Source organism: Leptodactylus fuscus, chromosome 9 (genome assembly GCF_031893055.1).
Source record: "Leptodactylus fuscus isolate aLepFus1 chromosome 9, aLepFus1.hap2, whole genome shotgun sequence".
Taxonomy (NCBI): Eukaryota; Metazoa; Chordata; class Amphibia; order Anura; family Leptodactylidae; genus Leptodactylus; species Leptodactylus fuscus.
This window is the reverse complement of record NC_134273.1, coordinates 41,520,670-41,548,543: the sequence shown is the minus strand read 5'-3', so window position 1 is coordinate 41,548,543 and position 27,874 is coordinate 41,520,670. Positions and strand designations below refer to the sequence as shown.

General features: G+C 42.9%; 1 protein-coding gene across 1 annotated transcript; it reads right to left on the bottom strand.

The window, feature by feature from the left end:
* Positions 1-3,420: 3,420 nt before the first annotated feature.
* MICALL1 (MICAL like 1) lies at positions 3,421-27,618 on the bottom strand. The gene is made up of 16 exons (XM_075286809.1): positions 27,460-27,618; positions 24,753-24,801; positions 12,829-12,970; positions 12,675-12,742; positions 12,381-12,511; positions 11,776-12,122; positions 11,272-11,335; positions 10,160-10,482; positions 9,595-10,025; positions 9,158-9,292; positions 8,443-8,569; positions 8,270-8,360; positions 6,150-6,223; positions 5,655-5,769; positions 4,426-4,472; positions 3,421-3,886 (listed from the first exon to the last, which is right to left on the bottom strand). Exons 1-16 carry the CDS (start codon positions 27,600-27,602, stop codon positions 3,744-3,746), a joined length of 2,430 nt encoding a protein of 809 aa, XP_075142910.1. The 5' UTR covers positions 27,603-27,618; the 3' UTR covers positions 3,421-3,743.
* Between the last annotated feature and the right edge of the window lie 256 nt (positions 27,619-27,874).

Sequence of the window (27,874 nt, the reverse complement as noted above, 5' to 3'; positions counted from 1 at the left end):
CAGGACTACAGCTCTGCAAGGCTGCAGTGCTAGCCACTGAGCCACAGTGTTGCCCCTGATATATCCCCTGCAGTGCTAACCACTGAGCCACCGTGTTGCCCCTGATATATCCCTGCAGTGCTAACCACTGAGCCACCATGTTGCCCCTGATATATCCCCTGCAGTGCTAACCACTGAGCCACCATGTTGGCCCTGATATATATAGTTTTGTGGGGAAAGATCAGAATTACTATGAAAGTAAATATGTAACTAAGCATCTAATTCTAAAAGCTGGCAACTTGTTTCCGACTCCATCCACAGCCCTGAGTTAACGTCACCTCTCTCGCTGAATTCCCTGCGCTTTCTATGAGAATACATACGGAGAAGGTTGTCCAACACTGAGTCGGACCGCCCACTGGACTCCTAAGCATAACAGTATTTATATACATTATCCATTTTAGAATGAATCTGTCCCCACAAACCTATATATCAAACTGCTCAGCTTCTTCTGCTCTATAACATGATGCTATCAGATCGGACTGCAGTTTTAATGTGACATGTTCCCTTTAAAAAAATAAATTGCTTAGTGGGTACAAAAAATGTATTGCAATAGGGCCACAGGAAAGAAGCGATAGTCAAAGTCATAACAACAATCGCCATAACTACATCTGGCATATCACCTTACTTCAGGATTTTATCTATCATGACTGTGCCCGGTTGAGATTTGGCTTACTCGGGGCTCCTTTACCATCATCACCTTCACTTCTTGCACCTCTCTCTCAGGGAGGAGAGCGGGTGATGTCCATATATTATCTGATACCATTAAAATATATGCAGACAGTCTTTACGGCACTATTAGACTTAGCAGCTGATGCTTTCTGACTCAGTAGGGAGGCGCGCCAGTATACGTAAAGCCTGGATAGGCACAAACATGTTATGTCTCGGCCCTTCACAGTAACAGGAGTTACTGTAGTCACTGACTACACAGCACTCCTCTTTATTCACATACACAAGGCTCTTCTCCAAACAGTGCAATAATTTAATCTTTATAAAAATAAACACAAACAGGCAGCTACAAAGCGAGCACAGTGTAACAGAGGGAAGTGCCAGGCGATTCAGTGTTATCACAAGCTGGTGATGGCAGAGCTGAACGTTCACATCAAGCGTCCTTGGCACTTACAGGCTGACTCACACAGAAAAGAAGATGGGGCTGTTCACATGTAGGAATTAGATGCTGAATTTGAGACAGAATCTGCTTCAAATTCCACCTGAAATCTGCCTCCCATTCATTTCAATCGGAGGCAGTAGCTAATTTTTTTAGCTAGCAGAAAAAAAAATTAAATGTCCTGTCCATTCTTCAGGACACCTGAGAACTCCCATTAAAATGAATGGGAGGTGGATAATACACCTTTTCCGTCGGAACAGAATTGGATGTGGAATTTAAATTCAGCATCAAAATTTGCTTCAAACTGAGGAATAAAATCTGCGCATGTTTTTGTCAAGTAAAAAAAAATCTGCTTCAAATTCCTTCAGCAGAAATGTTGTGCTTGACAAATTCAGCATCAACCTCCTATGTGTGAACACCCCCATAGAATACCAATGGCACTGGTGAAGTCAATGTGTGCTGTCCAAGATCTGACAAGACATCCGCCACATACCAAATATATTTGGCACTGAACAATGAAGTGCGGATCAACGTACCAGTCACCATGAAGAACAGTTATTAAACATGTGAAATATCTTAATGATTTACCTTACAAAGTTTACAAATATACTTTCAGAGAAATACATTAAATCGTTCAACATTGTAAATGTTTCATTGGTCTGCGATTTACAAAAAAAAAAAAAGTTTGCTTTGTTGCAGAAACACTGCCACCCTTGTCGATGGGCTATCCCTAGCATTGCAACTCAATTCAAATACATAGGAATGAGCTGCAATGCCAGATACAACCTGCGGACAAAGAGTGGTGCTGTTCCTGGCAAAATGCAATTTTATTTTTTTTCTGCGAATCCCTTTTAATGGGATGTGTGGAATGAGATCTGCATACTCTTGTGGCTAAATAGCTGTGCTCACAGAGCAAATGTTAATGTTTAGCCAAAGCTGTGCTTTCACAGTGAGGAACCCTAGTTCGGCCACATTGCAGTACACACAGCTTTTCATTATTCATTTGGCTCCATAACCTATCATTAAATTGGCCTCAACTTTTTCCATAGGCAGCTTGTGCTAGACAGTGATCAGCATAACTTGTTCGGCTACAGCTCTAGTTAAGAACATGGTTAAAAACCACATAGTAGAAGGAAAAAACTGAAGTAAAATGACATGGCACAAACCGGGAAAGTCACAGCGTGAAGGAGACTGCGTCCCAACACATGACACAATGCTGAGAGCTTACACTGCAGCTGGTTTGGGATGATCTCCCGATGTTGGGGAAATGTGATCGCCCCCAGCCTGTTATATGTAACTTATACTTATCCTTTACTGAAGCAATCTGGATAAAGGCAGCGGAAATCTACAGGTCATGTCCAATAAGCCTACTGGTATGGCTTCATCTCAGCTAAAAAAGCTCTCATAAGGCAATCGGCTTAATAACTTAGCAGCAAATACTAGATGGTGGCGGAAAAATACCCAAAATGGCATTTCTCTAGTGTCAAAATGTTCATTTGAGCTATATTTACATCAGTCCTTGTTCACAAGGGGATCACAAACTTGCTTCTGCATCTCAAGGACTCACATACAGTAGAAGTAAATCCATGGGAAGCCAGAGAAGCTAAGCGCGGAGGTGTGGGAACAAGTCAAATCAGGTCCTAAAATACATTTATCATGGGTAACATATGTCAGTAAAAGTGCGGGGACCATTTTGGTTACCATGACAACAGAGGATCCACTACTTATCATAGAGGAATGTGGTAGTCTGCAATCGGCCACACCGCCTCTGATGTCACCCAGGAGGGGACCAATGGGCAGTCGCGTGATCTCATTTTCATGTATATACATGCAAGCGCCTTGAATATAATATTTAAAGTGGATATCTATATACATAAAGGTGGCCATATGTGCGTCTACGGAAACAAATGATGGTAATGTGGTCTGATGACATATTGGGATTTTCTGGACATAATAAATATGAAGGTTGTCCGTCTTTGACAACCCCTTGTAATATGCCCTATTAGGACAGAACCCTGCTCATAACCCACCTATGCGTCCCAATGCTCTGGAGGAACCTGCCTGTCCATGTATTATTCAGCTGCACCAATGACTTCAATGGACACAAGTTCCAAGTTAGTAGAACGCTAACCAAGTTCTAATAGCGAAAATAAATCAAGGATTGCGACTGGAACACGTACACGCACCAATCATCAACTTCTGCTGACCTTATCATTGGAATAATTTACGTCCATAGTTATGTAGTTATTCTGAGACAAACATAAAGATGTGGCTAAATCTCAGTATATACTCTTGTATATAAGCTGTGCCAACTCATTTTACCTCAAACAGAATCATACAGTTAGTGAAGAAGCGGCTTCTGGCAATCGCTGCACATACGATTACTTGTATGTCACGTCATATAACTCCCATGCAGCGTACAAGCCTCATCTGCCAAGTCATGACTCAGTGTAGTTACATCTGCCTGGACTTCCAAGTCCTGTATTAAGAGACTGCCTTTCTGTGCCTTGTGAGACAGTCAGCACAGTCTTGGCTGGAAGGGGAGGCTCAACAAAGATGGAGAGAATGTCCTGCTTTTCATCTCCACTTCAATCCTGATCTACCTCTTGGCCCCATCCTCCGACTGCCGAGATTTGTCCTTTGGGCTCTTTGTCTTTGAGTCTTGTTTTGGTGACAGGAGCTTGAGGACTTTCATTGGTTTGAACTTCCCTTTCTTCTTCTTATGAGAATCTGTGTGAAAGTCTGAGAAATGAAGCAAAAAAGTTAAAATTTACTTTCACATACTTTCTAAATGTCACCATGGTCCTAGAGCTTGTATTGTACGTTATATTTCGTCACTGGCAGAGAGCTTTCTCCAATCCTCCATCACAACGACAACCCAGAGAAGGGAAGAACGTCGTGTCCTGGTACGTCATTACTTACAGCAGATTCTCCACTGCCGAGACCATGATAAAGGAGCGCTCAGACAACTTCTTTAAGGAGGAGGTGCAAGAAGTCTGCCCATCTAAGTGAAACCCATCTTTCCATAAAAATACATTTCCATAAATGTGTATGGAACAGTATGTAACATAATGAAATGCAGCATCGGCAGGATAGGTTCATGTCATGAGTGCATTGCGGGGACATCTATGTGTTTTTATGTCCAGTCACCTTCTCCACTAGCCCATTACAGATCATCTTCACCACCTATAGCTTATGTAATATCCTGTGTTCTTACCCATTACTATACACAGCTGCTATCTCTTAGAAGCAGACAATTGCACTTCCATTAAGCCACTTACCTTTCTTCTGGAGCATTGCCTCTATTAACTTGTCCTCCTCTTCCTCCCTGCAGAACAATCACAACAGCACACAATGTCAGTGAATCATCCTATGGTCCAGCATGTAGGTTTTCTCTACTATTGCCATGATATACCAGCAGAGATGAGCCAATATGTATAAATGTCCATTCCCTTATTTCATGTGAAACAGATTTTCTATCCAGATTTGTGAGTATTACAGTGTCAAAAAATTGGAACAAATCCCATCCACATGACTGCGCACTTCACATAGCTACATGAAATGCCAAGCGAGTCCGCAGAATATCTGCATGTAATATATCTAGGACAGATTTGTTTTCTGGTATGTGCGGACATTCCCGCAGATTCTTATAGATCAGTTCATCCTGAACTAATAGGCGGGTGACACTTCCATGCGCTGATTTAATGACCGGTTTCTGTGTTCTGAGCATTTAGGTTGTAAAATGATTTTACATTTGTCTGTAATTACAAAGGAGATCCAGAATACTTATTATATTAAGCAGGTAATGACTTGTAATGATCTAACCAGTTATGATCCGTGCAAGGCATATATAAAGACAAAGTGGTGTTGTAATACATGCAGTGCCCTATATAACCAAACCAGGAGCCAAAAAGGGGGAAGGTGAGCTCAAGCCTATATCACAGGGCATGCAAGGAGATGCAGAAAGTTACTACAGCTGAGTGGTGCCTGTTTTACACTGTATCATGGAGGATGTCTTGTCCTAGGGTAAACTTTTACATGCCATGTTCCACGTGGACATATATGTTTCCAGTGGAATATTGCACGATAGATGATTGTTTTGGATGTAGAAAAACTGTATGAAATTGTAGGTATTATAAGGTATAGTTATGGGCGTTGTACAGGGGGAACACACTCTGCTTATGCCATATTTATTTCAAGATATGTGATTTGGGACCCCTCTGACCAAAATACTTCCAAGTGGCCTTGTTTGCGCCAGCCTTGCCATTTTTCCAGAAGTGAGTGTGGTCTGGGCCGTCATCCGCACCACATTCACCATCATATAAGCCGAGTAAATGACATTAAAATCAACGCTAGCATGGAGGCGGCATAGATTTGCACTTAGGCATGAAAATGGGCTTACCTCATGACAAGGTGCAGCATGAATTAAGCCAACAACCCTCCGTTTTATGAACACCCCAAAGTCCATCTGTACAGCAGAAATATTTCTAGACGATACTAGGATTCATACCTTTGCCGGTCTTCATCCAGGCACTTGACAATAGCGTTCCTCTGCTCAATGAGAGTCACCAGCTCCTGCATTAGTACCCGCTCTCTTTCCTTATCTTCATCCAACCAGTCTTTCTCTGTAGAGAGTAACCAGGTTTTTAGTAGCCACCAAGCATGTCACTGAGTGTTAAAGTTAAGCAACAGTAATGTAGTTTATTATATATATATATATATATATATATATATACACACACACACACACACACACACACACACACACACACACCACTTTACAAGCCATGCTCATATGTTAAGGAACTCCAATGCAGTGAATATATTATTTTGAGGTTCTATTGACATTGGTGCCATGAGATTTCACGATTTGTGCCATCAGAAATACCAGAACCTGCTATCATGGCCAGTGACGGTAGTGTGAACAGAGCCAAACAGAAAAGGAAAATTCACATAATCATAGACTTTAGGAAATAAACCACTTTGTAGAGTTTTAGTGACTAACCTGGTTTATTGAGAAGGCAACGAAGCTCATATTCGACATCAGCCTGACGCTGCTCAAGACTCTGCTGCTTCATGCTAAAAACACAAAACAGAAATATCCTTAAAGCATGCAGATATCCTTCTGTTCCCATCGAGTGACAGCCTACACTATGAACAGGAATCCATCGAGATACACCCTGTAATATATTCTATGATACCTGTTTTCTCCCCTTCATAAGGTAATAGACCACGGGCTATATGCACATTATGGAGGATATGTCAGCAGGTTTCACAATACAAATATGCATAGATTTTTAAATAGATATTTTAAACTTGAAAATCCATGTCAGGATGGTTATCTACCCCAGATATTAAAGTATTTTATGATTTCAGTAAGGGAAGACGAGGGCTCATGTGTCCAGTATATTCACAAATTAAATCTCAATCCATTTTTGTGCCAACTTAATCTCTGCCCACCTAACTTAAAGAGGACCTTTCACCACCTCCAACAACTCCAGCTCTTTACATATTAATAGTTGCTGATCCACTGATTCTGGCACAGTTGGAATTTTTTCTCTAAACCCCACCATTCCTGAGCAATCAATGCTGTTAGTTTTGGTGCCTGATGTGCTATTTAGTCTTTGTACTGTCAGAAGGGCGGCGTCACGGCAGGAGCAGACAAGGGGTGTGATTCTGAGCTCTGACACTGGCTGCCTCTGATTGGAGCTCTGAATCATGCCCCCTGCCTGACAACACCTTTTTGACATTACAGAGCTTACATAGTATACCAGGTACCAAACGACTGGGCTTGTGGTGGGGGCTAGAGAGAAAATTCCAACTGTGCTGGAATCAGTGGAGCGGTAACTATTAACAGATGCTAAGAACTAGAATTGGTGGGGGTGGGGAAGGCTCTTGTCCACGTCGCTCCATCCCTGCTGCTGCTGAAGTCTCACTCTACTCCGTACAAGCTACATTAAAAGGAGCTTGTCAGTCAGGCTACGTGGGCAAGGATTCACTTTTTTTTAAAATTAGGCATTTTTTATGAAGTTGTATTTCCATGCATACTTTTTCTTCTCTCCGCCTCTCCAATAAACCATAGCTCAAGGTAAGTGTTGTACAAATCAAGGCAAAGGTCTCTTGTGTCGCCGGACCTATGAGGTTAGTACAGCTCAGGCTGAAAAATATAAGCCTAGGGGGGCCAGCCATATCATATGTATACAGAAAAAACATGACAGTCAAAGTAGAAAAATAGAGGCAAAGCATGAGTAATAGGAAAGTAAAGAAGCGCTACCAACCACCAGGATCCTACCTGCTCTAGTCAGCGAGTCCTAAAAACAACCTTTCCGCAAGGAGCACCCTTGGGGTAAGGCCCAGAGTGTCCAGTGAAAGGGATCACAGGTCGTCAAATCTTTTAAGGGTATAGCGTTTCTAGTACACATACTTCTCTATCCACAGCATAGTGTTAACTCTAGCTTCCTTCGTGACATCCCACTCCCGATCAGGACTGGATGAATGGGCCTAATCCGGAGTGAGACTTGAGCCTCAGCCGCGGAATCTGTGCGAAGATAAAGCACGTTGCTTCTTTTCCCCACTAGCTGAAAAGAATTGCTAGCGGGAAAAAAACTGCTAGAGACTCTCATTGAAATGAATGTGAGTAAGTTGGAGTAAGGTGGATTTTGAGGCAGATTCCACGTCAAAATCTGCCTTGCGAAACACTCTGTGTGAACTTACCCTTAAGGGCTCTGTCTAACACAGTGTGCCGACAGATCATCTTAATTTTCCCTTACTACTACCATCCAGTCTCCAGTATTAGTAATGCTGTACTACAAAGAGTATAGTACAAAACAACTCTTACATGGAAAGGTCATTGAATAGACATGGATGGATTAAGTTAATGAATATTGGAAATGTCAGTATATTGGCAGACTTGAAAAAGACTCTTTCCAAAACTGCAGGGCAGTGTCTTTATTGGCACTTATGGTCAAATGATAGGACATATTTGGTGGGGCAGGGAGTGGATCAGGACACTAAAAAGGGTTATTGGAAGCTTTTTTTCCCATTTCAACATCCTGTAAAGTAAACAGGCTTCCACCATCCCCCCCATTACGACCCAACACACAGATTCACATCCAATATACTCACGTGTACACAAGCTCAGATTCTCGGCGTACCAGTGTATGCTTCTCTTGGATCAATTTGAACCAGTCCACCAACAAACTGTCCTCTTCCGACTCTGTAAAAAGAAAAGAAGAGGATTACAGCCTGTAACCTACTATACATCCATTCAATGTTTAACACATTTTGCTCCTGCTCACCATTCTCCAGCCTGCGAAGCCTTTGCTCAAGCTCCACTCCCTGCTGTTCGAGGGCATCTAGTCGTATCTCAATGGCTTCCATCTCCATCTGAATTTCATCTTCTGGAATGTAGTCATCAGCCTGAACCTGAAGGTCGACAGGGATCAGTTTAGATACATACCTCACTATAGCTCTATGTAGTATGAGAAGGTGAAAGGCAAAGGGCTGGAGTCCTCCTAGATCAGACCCAGATTCCTGACTTATGTGTAGACCAGTGCCCGTCTGGAATAGGTTTCATCCCCAGGAGTGGGTCATAGGCTCGTTACTGGGCCATAAAATGCTGTAGAGCCTGCACTTCAGGGCAGATCCTGGGAGGAGAGGAGGTGCCTGGGTCTGTCCTGATACTGAGAGCCTTTTGATACAGTACAGTAGTTTTTTTGGTTGATTCGTGTGGCTGGTAGTAAGCCACATGTAAAGTTAGTATTTTCTGTTTAGTTAGTGCTCAGACGAGCAGGATTTTGTTTGACGTTATTTTGCCTGAAGTTAAGGCTGCATTTTATTTTGCTCGTTTTTGTACCTGACATAAAGGTTTATTAATTTAGCTTTTTTTCTTAAATAAACCGCTTTGCTGCAAAATTTGTGTCCCTGTCTCTGACTGGTTGGGTCCCCTCCACTGCTTCTACCGCGCGCTACCTTCCCCACAGTAGATACAGAATATACTTTACTTTGCCTCACCTTGCGTTTGATAAGTGGAAAGCCATGCCCTGGTGCAGGGGGACGAGCAGGTTTTGGACCCTTCTTGCTTTTTCTGTTAGTGGGAGAGGTGACTGGAGAGGATTTTCTATTGAAAGGGTTTTCTTTGCATGAAACCTGAAAGAGACAGTACTGAGAAAATGACAGACTTAACAAGTCTTGGCTCACAGAGCAGCTGCTTGATGTGCATAAATGATGCGTATTACTGGTAAACTAGATGTGTTTTCCAATATGTCTTACGCCTACAGGCTGCCTGTCAGACTAATGCAGACGTATTTATAGAAAAGGTTTTCTAATCTGCTACTACAGCAAAAACAGATGTCTAGTTCTTTTATTTTATTCATGGACACCTTGGAAACTAAAGTGATAGAATAAAAACTTTACTGCAGCACTATAGAGGATGTGTTTAATAACCATACCTTTGGTGGCTGCTTGGCTTCTGGCGGTGTACTTGTATCTGGATCTGGGGGCTGTGGAGCCGGTCTGCTTGGGCTAGTCTGAAGGCTATCACAGGAGGAGTCTTTCTTTTCAGGGGACTGGCTTTCATGTACCTCACTAGTACTGGCTAGATCACCTGACGATGAAAGGCTAGTGTTGGCTGATAAATGACTATGATCATGGTTACTATTTGTGGAATGATTGAGGAGTTCTGTGCCCCCCTCATGTGGTGGTTCAGATGTAGTGGGGGAGTTAATAGTCGGTTCTGAAGAACTCTTAGGGACACTTTCTGAATCATGATGACTTGTAGAAGATGCTGTCGGAAGGCTCTCTGTGCTTAAGGCTGGTGAAGGGCTGCCTGAAGGAGGCTCTGAATGAGACAGCCGAGAAGTAAGATGACCAGAATGGCGAGCTGCAGACAGAAATAAGACAAGTACAAATTGAAATTTGGTACTAAAACCATCATTCACTAAAAGAAAAAGAATATTCTAGATAAGAAGTAAAAATATCTGGCAGTAAGACAAGGAGAACTAGAGACTTTCTTACCCAAAGGAGAAGCATTTGGTGCCTTCGGTGCTGGTCTTTTTCGACTCTTTGGGCTGCTGGTTGGGGTAATTCCATACCATGGATGGCTTGGTTTTAAAATACTGTCACCTTCCTCTTCTTCATCTTCTTCCTCAAAGGGGTTGTAGTGTTTGGACTGTGAAGAAGAATCATTGGTTTTCTCTTCTGGTGATTTGGTGTTCTTTTCCAAATCATCCTGTTTCCGTACTGCTGGTGGAGGGGGTGGGGGAGGTCGTTTTTTAGGCTCAGATGCTGCCACCAAGGAAATCCAAGGTGGATCTTTATGACGTTTTCCCTCCTCTTCCCTAAAGGACATCACAAACACTCAATAATTCATGGAATAACTATGATTTACAAGGTAGTCCATTTTAAAAACATTTGTCATTTTTAAAAGACATTAAAAGCATGGTCAGAAAAGGTTGTCATCAGTTTATTTGGTCTCAAGCCCCCCTGTCCATCCAGGCATACTAAATAGAGCATCTGGCTGACATAACTTCCCTTATGATGCATTGTATCTAGTAATGTATTCAGTGCTCACCGCACAAACGTCCACTAGGTCACCTCTCTGCTCACATGGACGTCTTAAAGAAGCCCCCTACCCAATTACTGTGAGGTCCCCTATTTGTAAATGGGTACTTCATTGCTGTGCTGTGTGAAAACCATATAATTCCCTTTACTCTGTAGATATTAGGACTGCCGCTGCCATACATGACCTCCCTTCCTACCTGATGATTCACAAACTGTTTTTCAGTAAATAAGAGATCAAGACTCTTCAAAGCATTCCTATGTGAGCCTTGATCTGACCGCCACAGGAATGGATTGAGAGCCCTGAATTCTGGTTCACAGAAATATACTTTCTTGATTTTTGTTCTCAATTACTTTTCTGATATTGTTTTCTAGTTGTACTTGTAAAAAATTTGTAAAAATTTAATAAAATAAGACTTAAAAAAAAAAGAAAAAAAAAGAAATATACTTTCTTAATCCTCAGAGAGATCACATGGGGCAACTGCCCCCAAATAATTGTTTTATTTTCAACATCCTGAGCTTGTGGACATTGATTTTTTTTTTTTTAACTTCTAAACAGTAGTATTTACCTATCTGAAGACCTTGGTCTGCCTCTTGGTTTAGGAACTGGGGGAGTCGCCACCTGCTGGTCACCTTCATGGGATTAAAAAAAAAAAAAAAAGTTAAGTATACTGTACTTAAAGGGGTTATGTGGCTGATCAAACTGATGTTCAATAAGGCTTACAATAGGTTCACACTAGTGTTTGAGCACTCCACCGCATAAAATCAGCGGAGAGAAAAGTCCCGCAAGGAGGACTTTTCTCTCTGCCGGTTTCCTTGCAAAATCGTCGGAAACCTGGCGACCCAATTATAGTCAATGGGGTCCATGAGTTTCAACGTGTAACTGCTTTTTAAGCGATAGGGTCTTAGTTTGGTCCTTAGAGACCCAAAGGCCAGAAACCTGAACGCTAGTGTGAACCTAGCATTAGAATGGTGGAGGGACCAGGAAGTAGACACAGAAAGTGATCATGAACAGTTGGATCAGGAGTATGGGATTAATAGGTCTTCAGCAAAGTAAGATTTTATTATAATACCATTCATAAGACTTGTTGGTCTTGCTGGGCTTTGTCCTGTGACTGCTCGTGCTCGTGGCAGAGGTTGTGGTGTCACATCACTTGTTCTTCTTGGTGCTGGCACTGGTCGTGTATCTGATAAGCTGTCACTATCTGGTTCTTTCTGTGGTTTGCTGGGAAGCGGTGGCTTTGGTGGTGTGCGTGGCTTTGGAGGAGACAGAGCTTTGTTTTCCACAGAACCTTTTTCTACAGACTCAGGACTGTTGGTGCCTGGCCGCGGCCGGTAGTGATGGGTGCACACAAATGTGCCAGTCTGAGGACCGGGCTGGTAAGAGCCAGGAAGTAGAGTACCAGAGCATTCCTTACACCTGCAAAGCAAAGAATGTGCATTCATTCTAACGTATCAGATAAACCTATTACTACATACTAGTGATAGGACAAAGCTCTCAAATATACTGAAGCCATAGGTGAGACATAATGGAGCTGCAAGGAATAGATGAATGCAGAAAAATGACATCTTCAAAACTTGCAGATTTCAATGGTTGTAAAGCAAAACATCTACAAAGAGCAATAATATCTAGAAATAGCAACAAGGAATGGCATGCAAAAATAAGTCTGCCGCCTACCTGAAGCACTGCCGGTGGTACAGCTTTCCTTCTGCTAGGTATCGCTGCACAAGGTGTACGTGTTGCTGGCATATGGCACAGGTGCTGCTCAGAGCCACACGAGTGGCAGTACTAGTGGTATCCAGATTGTCCTAGTTACAATGTCAAAACCATAATATATTAGTCCACAGTCATCATTTCCCAGCCTTACTGATATCACAGCAACACCTGCATGTAGTGACATGTTATTTTTCGTTGCGGTGCTTCTATGTGCACTGTCACTACTCCCATGTGTAAACCAGTCCCTTCTTTTACCTGGGGAACTGTATCTTGGCTATGTTCAGGTTCCGACGGGGAGGTTTGTTTCAGCTGAGGGAGACCTGCTGTAGATGGAAAAATGAATTAAAGGTCATGCATATGGTCATGGTATTTAGGAATTTACCACCATCACTACCTACAATGCTATCACCTGGGTTAGAGTTACGGAAATGGTTGTAGTACTGGGATACATAGGTCATGATACTGAGCCTGTCTGGCACTTTCATGGACACCATGTCTTCTGGATCGAGTAACGCTGGGATTCCCAACTCACGCTCTGCCACTTCAAAAGCCTACAAATACACACACACACATATAAGAATGCATATAAAATATATATATAAATATATATATATATATATATATATATATATATATATATATACACACACACACATCTGAGAAGGATAACAAAGAACATCTGTAACGGTTGGAAATTAGTGACAAGATAATGGACAATATAAATAAGATAATAATTAGAGGTGAGCGAACAGTGAAATATTTGAGATTCATTTCGAATAGCCCCTCAATATTCAACTATTCAAACGATTATCAAACCCCATTATAGTCTATGGGGGAAAATGCTTCGTTTCAGGGGAACCCACTCTTCGACTCAGGAGAGTCACCAAGTCCACTATCACACCCCAGGCCAACACCTCTGCAATGCCAACACCTCTGCAATGCAAGTGGGACAGCAGGGGAAGCATGTCTGGGGGCATCTAACATGCCCAAGTCCCTGTATTATGACGGGATCCCTGTCAGCTTGCGATATGCGGGAGCTGACTTTTTCCCATAGGAATGCATTGACCAGCGTTGATTAGCCAAATGCCATACAGAGTACAGCATTCGGCCAATCAACGCTGGTTCTGCCGGAGGCTCGTCTGTGAGGAGGCGGAGTCTAAGATCGGTCCACAGCAGTCTCCATTGTGGTCCGATCTCAGATGTAGCAGTGTTGAGCGCACAGCTCTGCTTCACCGGAGATGTAGCAGTGCTGGACGTACGCTGAGCTCTGCTACACCGGAGATGTAGCGGAGCTGAGTGTGTGCTGAACCCTGCCACATCTGAGATGCAGCAGAGCTCAGCGCACGGCCAGCTCTGCTACATCTGAGATCGGACCACAATGGAGACTGCTGTGGACCGATCTTAGACTCCGCCTCCTCCGGCAGAACCAGCGTTGATTGGCCGAATGCTGTAGATTGTATGGAATTCGGCCAATCAACGCTGGTCAATGATTCCTATGAGAAAAAGTCAGCTCCCGCATAACACAAGCTGACAGGGATCCCGACCAGATAGAGCCCCAAAGAGCTGTTTGAGTAACATTCCCACCTAAATAAAGGTAATCCCTTGCTAACCCTGCCAGTACATCTATCCCTGTCTCACAGTCACATAGTTCACAATCTCATATGAACCGAATCTGAAATCGACCATTCGTATGAAGTGGAGGTCACTGGATTTAGCCAGCCAATCACTTTTTCCGATTTTTTTTCGATGCCTCCGTTGTTGTAGTTCCTGTCCCACCTCCCCTGCACAGTTATTGGTGCAAAAAAACGCCAGGGAAGGTGGGAGGGGAATCAAATTTTTAGTGCGTTTGCCTTGTGGTATTCGATTGGAATCGAATATCTTGAGCAGCCTGATATTCGATCGAACGCTGTTCGCTCATCACTAATAATAGTACAAAAACAGCTGAAAAATCAGAAAAGCAAGGTCATGACAAGAAATAGACATCTCAGCAAATACGGAGTCAAACTTGAGCTTGTTTTTCTATAAACTCTGCCGCCACCACTGTTTTCCCAGGACAGTCATACATATTTATGTGCAGCGGCGAGAACGCCCTTATTAAGGTATACAGGAAACATTAGGAAGGAAGTCAGACGACGCTGGAAACTGGAGGCAAGATCTAACCATATTAGAAATATATATTTGCCTGCCTTCGCTTACACATAATACATTTTCTGATGACAACATAACTTTATATACTATATAATATTACAAAAAGACTGAAGATTTATTAATATGAAGTTGAGGTCTCCCGAAAACCTCTATTAGGATCTCCAATAAAAAAAACTCACATATAAAGCCTATAATATCCAAACCGTTATTATAAAAAAAAAGGAAGCTGTGCAAATAGACTTCATTAAAGCTACAGTAGATTGTGTATATGCAGCTCCTGTGATAAGCTATGTGTCTCCATGGTTACAGACTATAAACAAACTGTGTACAATCGGATCCTGCACTCATATGGCACTATTTTTTTGGTCTGCCTCTCTCTTCCTGTCTCACAGGGTTTGTTTTCAGACAAGATACAAAGCCTTACACATCAGGAAACAATTTGCAGCAGCTGAGTCGCTCCTTATGTCACATTTTGTGGAATAAAGTGCAGCGATTGTGACAGTTGGAAACAATGGCCCGATTCATATTGGCACATGCCCTGCCTCTATTTTGCTTTCAAGCACACTGCTAATATTTCCCTTCCAAGGCCAAGTGGAATTACTGCACGCTCAGAATCCCGCACGCTCTGTCGCCTCACACAAGCATCTTTTGTTTTGGTCTGCAAATCTGCTGACTTGAGAAAACAGGAAAAAGCAGTTCTGTTTGTTTTTTTTTTTTAGATATAATGTAAAGCTAAAATGGTCAGGAATAGTAATGACTTATACCATCATCTCTCCATACTAATCCCATTCTTTCACATTACAGGCAGGACAACTCCTTAAAGGGCAGTCACTAAAGTAGCAATTCCCCAAGTCTAGTGTTATTAAGAACGGAAGGTCCTCACTGTTCTTGTTGACTTCTGCAATGATGATGAGTAGTATATCCACAAGTGGCGATGGGGGTGACACAAAGTAAAAAATAAAAAGATGGCCTACATTTTTTGATAAAATATCTTTCTTAATGGGATTTTGCAACAGTGAAAATTTTTTCAAAGGGTTCACAATTAGTTTTGAAAATTAAAACATGTGATACTGACATCCTATTCTGATGCTTACTGAATCCCTGCTGGTCTCTACATTCAGGTCCCATCATACAGGAAATACCCATTCAGTCAGTGGCTGCAGAGCTGACCCTCTGCCAGTGCTTGGGGAGGCATTTCTTAAGTGTCGAGATGCAAACAAGCAGTAGAGATCTGGGAACATCCAGGGGGATTGGTAAGAAGAGTATCACATTTTTTTTTTGGGTGCAGTGCAAGATAAAGGTTTTCTCTGAAGGCAAAAGTGGCAGAGTCATGAAATTGCGGTCAGCCCTGCCTTAGGTTGTGATATATTCCAAGCCAACTTTCTCCTCCTCTCCTCAAGCTATGATCACGAGGTTGTAGGACAAGGAAACCTCCACCAGATATATCGGACTTCTTCTCACTGTGCTAGCTGACTCAACTTTTTAGTTTCCTTAAGCAAAAAACGTCCCTGCAACTGCAGCAGTTAATTTCAGCACTTAAAATGTTAAATAAGCTCTGTAGTGTCAAGTGGGCGGATCTGCTCAAGCCCAGGACAGCCCACCTGACAGTATATTACCTAATTAGCATATTAGTTGCAGAAATTACGGTAACTGCACCAATAGCTCAAGAATGATAAGGGCTGGAGAAAAAATACCAACTGCACCAGAATCAGTAGAGCGGCACCTATTGATGGTTGCAAAGAGTTGGAGTTGGTGGAGGGGGTGAAAGGTCCTTTTTGAAGATGCTCCAAATGTATCAAAAATGGTGTAATGTATGATGAATTGGCACAAAACACACCAATGCACACTTTTGTAAAACTGACTTTATATTTTTTCCTCCTGATAAATCTCCATTGTACTTCCTTTTTGCACATCTATTATCTAGTCTCAGAGTCATAAGCACAGTATGACACCGGGATCAGCCATGTGTCACGATGCAGGATGTTTCATGCAGTACGCTTCCTGTATCTGCTCTGCATGTGTAATGTCACTGTGAGTCTATGACACAAAATATAGTTCTCAGCCCCATACACCGCTTCTCCGGAGCTCCTATCAATGCCATGGATTTGGCAAACCTGAAAGCACAGCTACACAGTTTAGAAACACAGGACAGGGGGGGGAAATAGAAGCAGGTTTTTCAGAGTTCCCCCTTTTTTTGAAACAGTTTTTGCTGAAATGTTCCTTTTGGAACTTACTTTGGTTACAAGCTATAGTGAAAACGTGCAGTGGAGGTGAATGTATGTAGCGGGTGTTTAATGTAGCATGTGGAGATTTGGTAAAGGCTATCTGCACAACCTTCTTTCCTTTACCATCAAAGGCTTTTGTTCTTCGCAAAATATACCGACCTACTGCACATACAGAAATTTACTGCCTGTAAACACACAGCGCCTCTCAGATACCCTACAGTCATTACTGTCTCCCATCTCTTCTCACTCCTGTCCTGAACTGGACGCCAAACACTACAATGCCACTAAAAAACACCCTGGATAAAGTAGCACCCTTGACTGTCCGAAAATCCCAACACAGACACCGACAACCTTGGCACACTCCTCAAACACGTTTTCTTCAGCGATGCTCAAGATGTGACAAATGTCTATGGCGAGATTTTTTTCACTTCACCTCGCCAAACAAGGCTACTTCACCGCTCTCATCTCTTCTCTCTCCAATAACCCTAAACGACTCTTTGACATCTTTCACTCCCTCCTCACGCCACAGGTGCGGGTACCTGACACAGATCTCAGTGCTCAAGACATGGCCACGTACTTTAAAGACAAAATTGACAACATCCATCAGGAAATAACCCAATCTCCAAGCAGTATCTGTTCCCTTCCCTCCATTTACTCCTTATTGTGAATCTCATTATTTGACCCTGTACCTGAAGAAGTCTCCCAGCTCCTTTCTTCTTCTCGCCCCACTACTTGCACAAGTGCTCCTATCCCATCATCCCTCCTTTGGTCCTGTCCTCTATTGTTACAACTAACCGTACTAAAATTTTTAATTTTTCTCTTTCTTCTGGAATCATTTCCTCCTTCAAACATGCTGTTATAACCCCGCTACTGAAAAAACCCTCCCTCAACCCATCCTGTTCTGCCAACTACCGACCCGTCTCTAACCTCCCCTTCATCTCTAACTCCTGGTACGCCTGGTATATTCCCACCTAATCCGCCATCTCTCTTCTGGATCCCTTACAATTAGGTTTTCCTGCACTCTACAGAAACGGCCCTCATAAAAGTCTCCAACGATCTTGATGGCTAAATTTAAAGGGAACTATTCACTCAGGGCTCGTTCACATCTGCGCCCAGGTCTCCGTTCATGCAGGTTTCCGTTTCCTGCACAAAACTGAGCAGGAGACGGAAACCTGCAGGACTCTTTCAATCCCATTCATTTGAATGGGTTTGAAAGATGTCTGGCCGTGAGTGCCAGTGAGTGTTTTATGCGCTCCGCCACAAAACAGTTTTTATAAAATCGGACACAAGAGTCGGACATGCAGTACTCTGTGTCCGGTTTTAAAAAAACGGTTTTGTGGTGGAGAGCATAAAACGCTCACCAGCGCACACGGCTGGACCCGGTCTGACAGCTTTCCGTCTTCTGCATGCAGAAGACGGAAAGCTCAGAACGGACTCCAGGCGCCAGTGTGAACCCAGCGTCATTCTTCTGGATCTCTCAGCAGCATCTGACACTGTAGACCACCAACTCCTCCTCACTATGCTCCACTCTGTTGGCCTCAGTGATCACCCTCTATGTTGTTTTTCTTCCCATCTCTGAGCACAGTGCTCGTCCATAGACGAGTATTATTAGGAAGGGAGGGGGCGTTCCTCCCCGCTCACACAGTACAGCACGATAGGCGCTGCTTTGAAGAAGGTCCTACCTGACTGACAGGAACGCCTTTTTGACTGTAAAGAGCTACGGTACCGGGACCGATAGCTCTTTACCCGGGGCACAGAACGGGAAAGCCGACAGTGCGCTGAATTCAGCGCACTGTCAGCTTTCCAGCAGTATATAGAACTGCCTGTGCCCAAAACCATGAAAGGTCCTCTTTAAGGTTGGGGTTTCTAAAGGCTCAGTCATAGGCCCCCTCTTCATCTCTCTGTACACAGTCCCAATTGGACAAACCATCAACAGACTGGGCTTTCAATACCATCTTTATGCTGATGATACCTAACTATATACCTCATCCTGTGACATCACCCCTGCACTACTACAGAACTCCAGTGACTGTCTCTCTGCTGTCTCTAACATCGTGTCTTCTCTTGGAATTGAATATTTCAAGAACTGAACTTCTTGTGTTCCCTCCATCTTCTAACCAACCTGACCCTGATATCTCCATTTCTGTCTGTGGCCTTACTATTACACCGAGGCGGCATGCCCGCTGTCTGAGGGCTTTATTTGACTCATTTCTCACCTTTACCCCACGGCGGTCACTGGACAGAGCTCAGTCTCATGTCACTCACTAGTTGCTGCAGCAATCGCTACCCAGGTCCTACCCATTCCTGCACAATCCCTTTAAAAGCAGTTTTGCTGGTCAGAAGACTTGTTTAAGCCTCATCCAGTTACTAGGGCTGTACATCAACATAGGATTACAGCCAGCAAGTTTATAGCAGCTAATCCGTTGTTCATGTCCTGAGGGACCATAGCCATATGTTCACAATGAGGTTTTTTTTTTAGTCTCAGAATCAGGGTCGAAAATGCCTCAAACTTGTCTGGCAATGGATTTCGTGAGAGTTAGTGGTGTTTATTAAATGGCGCTTTTCAGCAAGCCTATAAATCAGCATTGACAATCCTGTCCAATAAAGGCGGGTCAGCACCAAAACAGTGAGTAATATTACAATTTACCTTGGGAAACAAGCTGAGTTTTGGATGCAGATTCATTGTCTGATTTTTCAGTTTGTTATATTAAACTGTGTGAACATGACCTTAGCCAGTAAGGTAAGTAAAGCTCATGTACCAGCACATAGGGCTAAGCTGTACCTTTGTAATACAGTCCTTATTACAGTTACAGGACCAGGCGCAGCTATATCTTCTGTCTGACCTGGAGTGGAGCTTTGCTGTTACATGACGGTGTATTGAGCTTTTCAGCAGCTTTCAAGGTCATGTCGCACTATTGGCAGCACTATCTGTCACTTACATAGACATTTTGTATACTTTACACCATAAAATTGCTGATAAGGAATAGCAGAGGATCAGTAAGATGAGAATTACTAGCGACAGACAGCCCTTTTAATAGCCTGTTTGACATATACACATCCAGCTGAAGCCTGCGGCAGATCCCACTGTATAAGCATCATCCATAGGCCCTTATTGTAAAAAGCAACATATACTGCACAATATACTATTATATACGATAGCGTAGTCAGCTGCGCTCCATATCATTTTTACTTTTGCAGTATATCCACGTATAGCAGCCTAGCACTTTTTGGCCTCCATTGGCATCTCCTGCTCTATAATACGCTGCCAGCAGATTGAGTAGCATCTTTACTCAAACAGGTTCCCCGAGGCAAGTTAGACACAGGGTTGTAGAGTCTGTAGGCCGAGGTGCCTGGATTTTTACAATATCAACTCTGACTATCCTGCACAAACTCCTTCATAAATGTCTGACGGCAATAAAAATCCAATTCATGAAACAAATAATAAATTCCCATGAAACGAAACATACAACAAGCATAATTGTATAATCTAATTAAAAATAATCAATGTATCATTAGGCCAAAGTCGGTAACTTTTTTACAACTCTACCCAAAATTGGTCCAGGCTTCAACTCCACAGCCCTGGGTTCAGATAGCGGAGTTTTGGGAAACTTAGTTCATTTATCTATATATCTAACACTTCTGACTGTATATATTCCCTTTCATAACAACAATTAGTACTAAACCAATTGGCAATTAAGAAGCTGAATCATAAAACTCAACCATAAGCGGTCTCCTGTGGTCATGGATGTCCATTTTCAGGTCATATAGTCTTTGGTACATGAATACGGTGAAGTTATTCACCCCGTCACATATAGACTTGCTGCAGAACAGTCAGTACTGTTAACAAAGCGCTGTGTGGTTTTATCGTCTTGCCCTGACATCATCGCATTTTGCTGATGTTTATAATTAGGAATTACAGCACTCACATGGTTGGCAATCGATCACTCAGAATCTGGAGGCCATGTTTAGAGCAACGCCACATATTAGCACAAAGGATTAGAACGGATATATTCATATGTGGCAGCTTCATCACATATGCAGAATATGCATCGATGTCTCCATGCCTCATTTATACAGTTGCACACATCTGCATGTGAATGTACCCCAATAAACATAATACAATATATTGCTGTTTTATGGACAGACGGATTAAGGCAGGACTCTAAATGAAATCCTGTATATATTGTATATGCAGCAACACTGAAAGGATTATCAAGTTATAGTCATATAACTATATATCATAGAGCTCAGCTTCTCTCCAGTATCATATATACCTATATATCACACAGCTCAGCTTCTCTCCAGTATCATATAACCCTATATATCATAGAGCTCAGCTTCTCTCCAGTATCATATAGCTCTATATATCACAGAGCTCAGCTTCTCTCCAGTATCATATAACTATATATCATAGAGCTCAGCTTCTCTCCAGTATCATATATACCTATATATCACACAGCTCAGCTTCTCTCCAGTATCATATAGCTCTATATATCACAGAGCTCAGCTTCTCTCCAGTATCATATAGCTCTATATATCACAGAGCTCAGCTTCTCTCCAGTATCATATAACCCTATATATCATAGAGCTCAGCTTCTCTCCAGTATCATATAGCCCTATATATCACAGAGCTCAGCTTCTCTCCAGTATCATATACCCCTATATATCATAGAGCTCAGCTTCTCTCCAGTATCATATACCCCTATATATCATAGAGCTCAGCTTCTCTCCAGTATCATATACCTATATATCACACAGCTCAGCTTCTCTCCAGTATCATATAACCCTATATATCATAGAGCTCAGCTTCTCTCCAGTATCATATAACCCTATATATCATAGAGCTCAGCTTCTCTCCAGTATCATATACCCCTATATATCACAGAGCTCAGCTTCTCTCCAATATCATATAGCCCTATATATCACAGAGCTCACCTTGTCTCCTCTACCATGTCCTCCTGGGCCGGCCAGCTATACATGGATCTGTACTCAGCCCCATTTACTTCAATGAACCTGTGCGGCAGTTCCCCCTAAAATGTAGTTGGCAGGAGGATGTTGTGCAGGTAAAGACCATGGAAGGCCTTCTACACTGGACCAGTACTGCAGCCGCTTCATTCTCAGGATCATTGAGCGATGCTACAGACTGGACCCCCACTCATCAAAAAGGTGATGTCATATCCTAGCAATATGCCCTTCCCTTTAACAATAGAGTTTTTGTTACGCTGTCTTACGCCCTACTTATTTGTATTTCTGTACATGTTGTATGATTATTACCTTTTGTGCTGGATTGTGCTTTATTTTATATGTAAACCCTATCTTTAAAAGTGGATTAAACAGAAAATGACATGCTTTAAGGTAAAAGACTGTCTGTAACATGTTCCTTCATGAGCGTCTGTTCAGATGCGTGTGTCATACTCCATTTGTGATATCCTGCTCTTAGCTAATCCTGACCTCTCCAGTTTAGATACATGTTTCATGCAGACACACCCAGACGTCTGCCAAAAAAATCCAAACCTGTCTTTCCAACTGTGTGTGATACCGGAAGTAATAACATTATAACATTTCCTGAATATTTTTGTATTTGCATTGATATTCATAATCTGTGCAAAAAAATGTAAGTGATACTAACAATGCCTTGAATGTCTACACCTCCGCCGAGCGCACATGGACACTGTGAATCAAAAAATCTCCCCAATATTTCTACAGTCCCATTTAACCCCTTTGTATCCACGATCTGACTATTCACGCCCCAGGTATATCATTAGTATGGCTGCACTGCAATAGTCACAGTCTAATTTTAACTATTGTAACAGGGAAATGAAATGGCCAGTTTCAGGTCACTAAAATCTCTACTGAGTCCAACTATATAGTGCTGTTACTTCAGCTGTTTGTCTGGAAAACCTGTGTCAGTAACAATGTCATGTGTAAGGCAATATGGCGGCTCAGTGGTCAGGGTTGGGGCCCTGTGATCGATTCTCACTAAGGTTCTGCACTTTTCTTCCCTTGCTTCAATAATATATCGGAAATATCCTTGTTTAGTTTACTATGGCGGAAGGAAGGGATAAAAACAGAAAGAGCTGGAATATTTTTTGATTGTTTATGTGCATTTTCTGAGATTAGCATTCCTTCAGTGTGTACATCCTAACGGGGACAAGTACGGTCAGAGATGAGATTTATACAGAGCTATAAAACAAGAAATAAAATATGTATGGCAGTTTCAGTGGAGACAGGACTGGTGCATTCCCTGCATTCCTCTCTATGCAGGTCACTGATATTAGTCATATCATGGCTCTACCTGTTCACATAGCCGTACTATTCTACAAATGATGATATTTAATGTTGTGTCCAATGTATGGGATCGAATGAACACCAAAGTCATGCTCTTCAGGTAACTGAGATTTACCAATACTGTCTATAAGGCTAGGTTCACACTTGCACTGGGCTCTCCGGAATGACGGATGCCAGACCACTAAAACAGCGGTTACCCACAGACCGCATAGACTATAATGGGGTACAGGGAAAAGTGATTTTTGGCAGTTTCTGCGGCGGAGTCTCCAGTGCAGATGTGAACCTAACCTTAGGTAGACTAGACATACACCTTGGAGGCTCGGAGGCGAGTCAACCTTGCAGATTTCATATATTTGGCAGAAAAAACTGTGTAGCACACAGAACTACGTTTTTTTTCCCCCAAGTAAAATGATGGACATCCATTTTAGGTTAATGGGGTCTTTTGTTCGGTGTTGGTGTCTATCATATGATGGATCCAGCACTGCTTATGCTTCATTTTTATATGACGAAACAAAAAATATATAATTCCTAATACAGTTCTGAACTTAGCCTAGGAAAATCAGATTTATAAGCCAATGTAAGACAGAAAGCACTGTAGTATATCAATGGGTTTACAATATAGGATTTTTCCAATCATACCTACAAATAATTGTCACAAGAATATAAATTGTGTGAAAGTTGTCACAATTATAAACATTTATTATTTATTTATAAATCTATATAATTTATTTATTATTTATAAGATTAGCTACTGGGACCCCGGCCAATCCATACAGTGGGAGACCAGACCCTATTCCCTTGTCTCTCCCCTTCAGATTAAGTAGGGTGGTGTAGACCACAGAAACTAAATTATTAAAATTCATTAGACATAAGGAGACAGACTCATATACAACCTGCAACACACACTGGCAAGAGAAAAGACGGTCTGGCTCTGATCACACTGCCACTGAATAGTATATAGACACCTAACAATCAAAAGTAGGCCAAAGCCACGCTCCTCTGCCCACTGCTTGGCTATTATTAAAGTGTAAGCTACGCTCTGGTATATTCTAGAATCAATTCCCCTTATATATGAAAATAGGAGAGTATTTTGGGCTGAAGGAAGTGAAGGTGTGTGTAGTTCTTTTAATCCTTTTTCTTCAAGGATAACTAAACTTTTATTTTTTCATAAATCCAAACTGTGGGTGAAAAAAAACAAACTAAGGGGCGGTTCACACTTGCGTACGGTGGCTTGGATGTGCATTCCTGTCAAAACTGGACAGGGGACAGAAACCCAGCAGTCAGCTTTAAAGTCCATTCACTTGAATCAGTGTCCGTCTGTGGGTTGTCACCGGGGCTGAGGACGGAAACCCAGCGGAATGGCAAACACTGGACAGGGGCGCAAGTGTGAACGAAGCATTTGCAATTTACTTTATTAAAGAAAAGTGACCATATCTCTGACTCCTGTGTAAGATCTAGAACATAGGAATACTGCAGATATCAATAGGACTGTACCGTATTATATATAAACCTACAGAAGTATCAGACATCAGTCAGAACACCCCAATTGTACAAAATGTAAGAGTTAATGAAGACATAGAGAAAAACTAGGGAAAAGACAAGAACAGTGTTCTCAGCTAATCCGCTCCACCATTCATTCTCAGCCAGCCTCCATGTCCTGCCCACTACTCACCAGGCGATTGTTCTCAAAGACTTTCTCCTTTGATAGTGAATCGAAGTCTCTGAGGAAGAAATGAGAGAAGAAATACATAAGAGTCAGCAGAAGGAGGAGGAATGTCACATTACATGAGCTCCGGCCAAAACCTGGAAAATTAACCCTTACCCTGGAGATTTCACCCAACATCCCCCACAACCATCAGAATACTGAATGTTTCTCACAGGGGTACAACCTCTTTCCAGGTCAGGTGTGACAGAGCGGGCCGACAGTAAACTGGGCCCAACAGCCCTATGATATAAGATGTATTCAGGTCTGTAGAGGCTGGTAACCATACTAGGATGGCTTATTTATATAGACTGGTCCTATTATTCCCATACACACAGGTCATAATAGCGCCTCTACAGGCACCTGCACACTTTGCAGTCAGTCGCTGGCATACTTCTATGCATGAAAGTGAATGGTCAGGAGGAGGATAGCACTGCCAGCTCAGTAATGGAGTGAAATTAAAGGGGCTTCTCAGAATCACTACTTCTTTATAGACAGATATCGCACCGCAGCGGTATAACCATTTGCAGAAGTCCAGGTTAACTCAGCTACATCTGTAGTTTAACTCACAATGTGTTATTGCATATATTTATACAGACATCAACAAAAACACCCAAAAATGTTTAGAATAGTATTTGAACTTTGCTGTAAATTCTGACCTCTGACCTCCCCTGATCTGACACGTGGCAGACCAGGAAGGGTTTGGGAGAGAAATCGCTGAGAGATAATTCTTGTTAGTTTACATTCCTTATTAGATGGGATAAGAATATTTCAGAGTGTAAACTGTAACTAAGTCATGAGCAATACCCAGTAATAATACAGCAAAATGTACAATATGACACATAGTTAATGTGCGTGGTTACTGTAGATTCATGTATGATCAAGCAAAGCAACACCGCCCCATAACACATGAGTGTGAATCACAAGAGCACAAGGCAAATACAGACTACAATGTATATGTATGTACAGATCCAGATACACTCATCAGAAAGTGACCCTATATCCTAGGGAGAACATGGAAATCCTCCTTTATGCCATATCTAGCAGGGCCAGATCTTGTTACAACTAGAAGTGGTGACACCATAGGGGTAGAAACGAGACTCCCTTCACTAGGGCTAGGTTCACATTTACGTTTGATTCTCTATATGAGACTCCGCCACAGATTCCGCTTACAATTGATGGATAGAAAAGTCAAGTAAGGAGGACTTTTCTCTCCACCGGTTTTATACATTACAATCTGTGGGGACCACGTTCGTCTTTGGGTAACCACTTTTTAAGCAGACAGGTCTCCATCTTTCGGGTCCCCATGTGGACCCAAACAACAGAGACCCAAAGGCTAGTGTGAACCTAGTGTTACATTGGTTAAAGAGTCACAGGATGACCAAGCTTTGGTTTTTGATAGGAGTCATGGTCACTGTGTGGCCCTTACCTCAATGTCTTTGGGTCCTCAGCCCCTGTGATGGGAGAAGAGACTGCATATGGGTGGCTCTCTCCATTCAATCCTATGTCAGTTGAGCTGCGTTCCTGTGGATATGCCATGAACATCTGATGCTAGGTTCACACTAGCGTTGGCTGTCCATTATTCTGGTCTGTCAGAGGACCAGAACAGTAGACGGGCTGACCACTAAAACGGGGGTTATATACAGAGCCCAGTGGGCCCCATCAACTATAATGGGATCTGTCAGGTATCTGTTGTTTTAAAACTGAAAGTGGACATTGCAACAGAATAGCTTACTGAGACTATAGCACAAATGTGAACTTAGCCTTAGTTATGAAAACCCCTAAGGCCACGTGTCGGGTCTCCGCAGATATCCCACAGTGAACCAACTAGCAGCAATAAGCTCCTGAATTTGGCTTTTGTTTACAACCCATCCCCTGGTACTGTATATTGCAGTGGGTTCATTGCTGTACCTGCTGCTATTGGGATACTTGTGGGTATTACAGAATAGTTTTCTGAGTTCAGGATATTGATGGCCGCCCCCAGCAAAGATCACCAATATCAGATTGGTGGGGGTCCGACAGGTAGGAGTTGGGGTGCTTGTGTGTTTGCTGTCATCTCTTCATTGTTTACATTGCTCTGAATACCTTCCTCATCTATACAGTGGTGGAGATTTTGCTCCATCATACTCAAGGGAAGGGGTCAGAGTTCAATACCGTATAAACGCCACTACCACATAGACAGTAGATGGATGAACGTAAACCCTGAAGAGGCCACAGCGCTCATCTGATCAGCCGTTGGCGGGGTGCCGAAAGCAATTTTGGGGGGTTACATTTACAAGTGATTTCTAGATTTTGGCACCCACACCTCTTCTTATACCCATATAGGTGGCCATAGTTGCTTCAACATTGGATTGTTCTGCCACATACGTGCAGATATCTGGCTAGAAATGGCGAAACGTCCAACTGCAGCGCCAAACATCCTCCCTGAGCCCAGACAATAGTCAGTGGTCATACCCTGTAGATAAAGGGTTAACGACGGGTGACCAACAATCATTTTAATGTAAGTTCAACTAATTTATTTCAGAAAATGTCACCAGTTATGGGTCAGGTGATGGGCGCCTTATTACTACCATGTAATGTCTACAGGCGCAGCCCTGCCTCAGTATTACCCCCACTGTAGAGATTATCTCCCCCCCTAGACTGTCAGCTCTTGGGCCCAGTAGGGGGCGGTACTTACATGAGGTCAGGCCGGTGGCGATGAATAAGAGCGCAGAAAGCCAGTCCATCACGGAAAGAGGAGCTGAGGTCGGAGATGCGGACTCCGGGGTAGCCCTCACACTGCTGGGCACACCACTGCTGGAGGCTCCGGGAGGCAGACATGGCTGGAGACCCTAGTACAGGCACCGTGTGAGGGCTCACTGCTGTGTCGCAGGCTCAGTCATACAGGACGGCAGAGGCTACTCGGGGGCCTGACAAGGTGGAGGTCACGTCCGGGGACTGCTGAGCTGCTCCTGGGCGCCGAATCTCAGGATTTCACCCCAGGTCTTCCTTGGTCGTTTCCGGGCGGTGTCTGTTGCTGTAGAGTGGCCGCCTATTCTCACTGCTCCTCCCCGAAGTGAGAGGGAGAGGCAGGGGGAGCTGCAGGCAGCGCA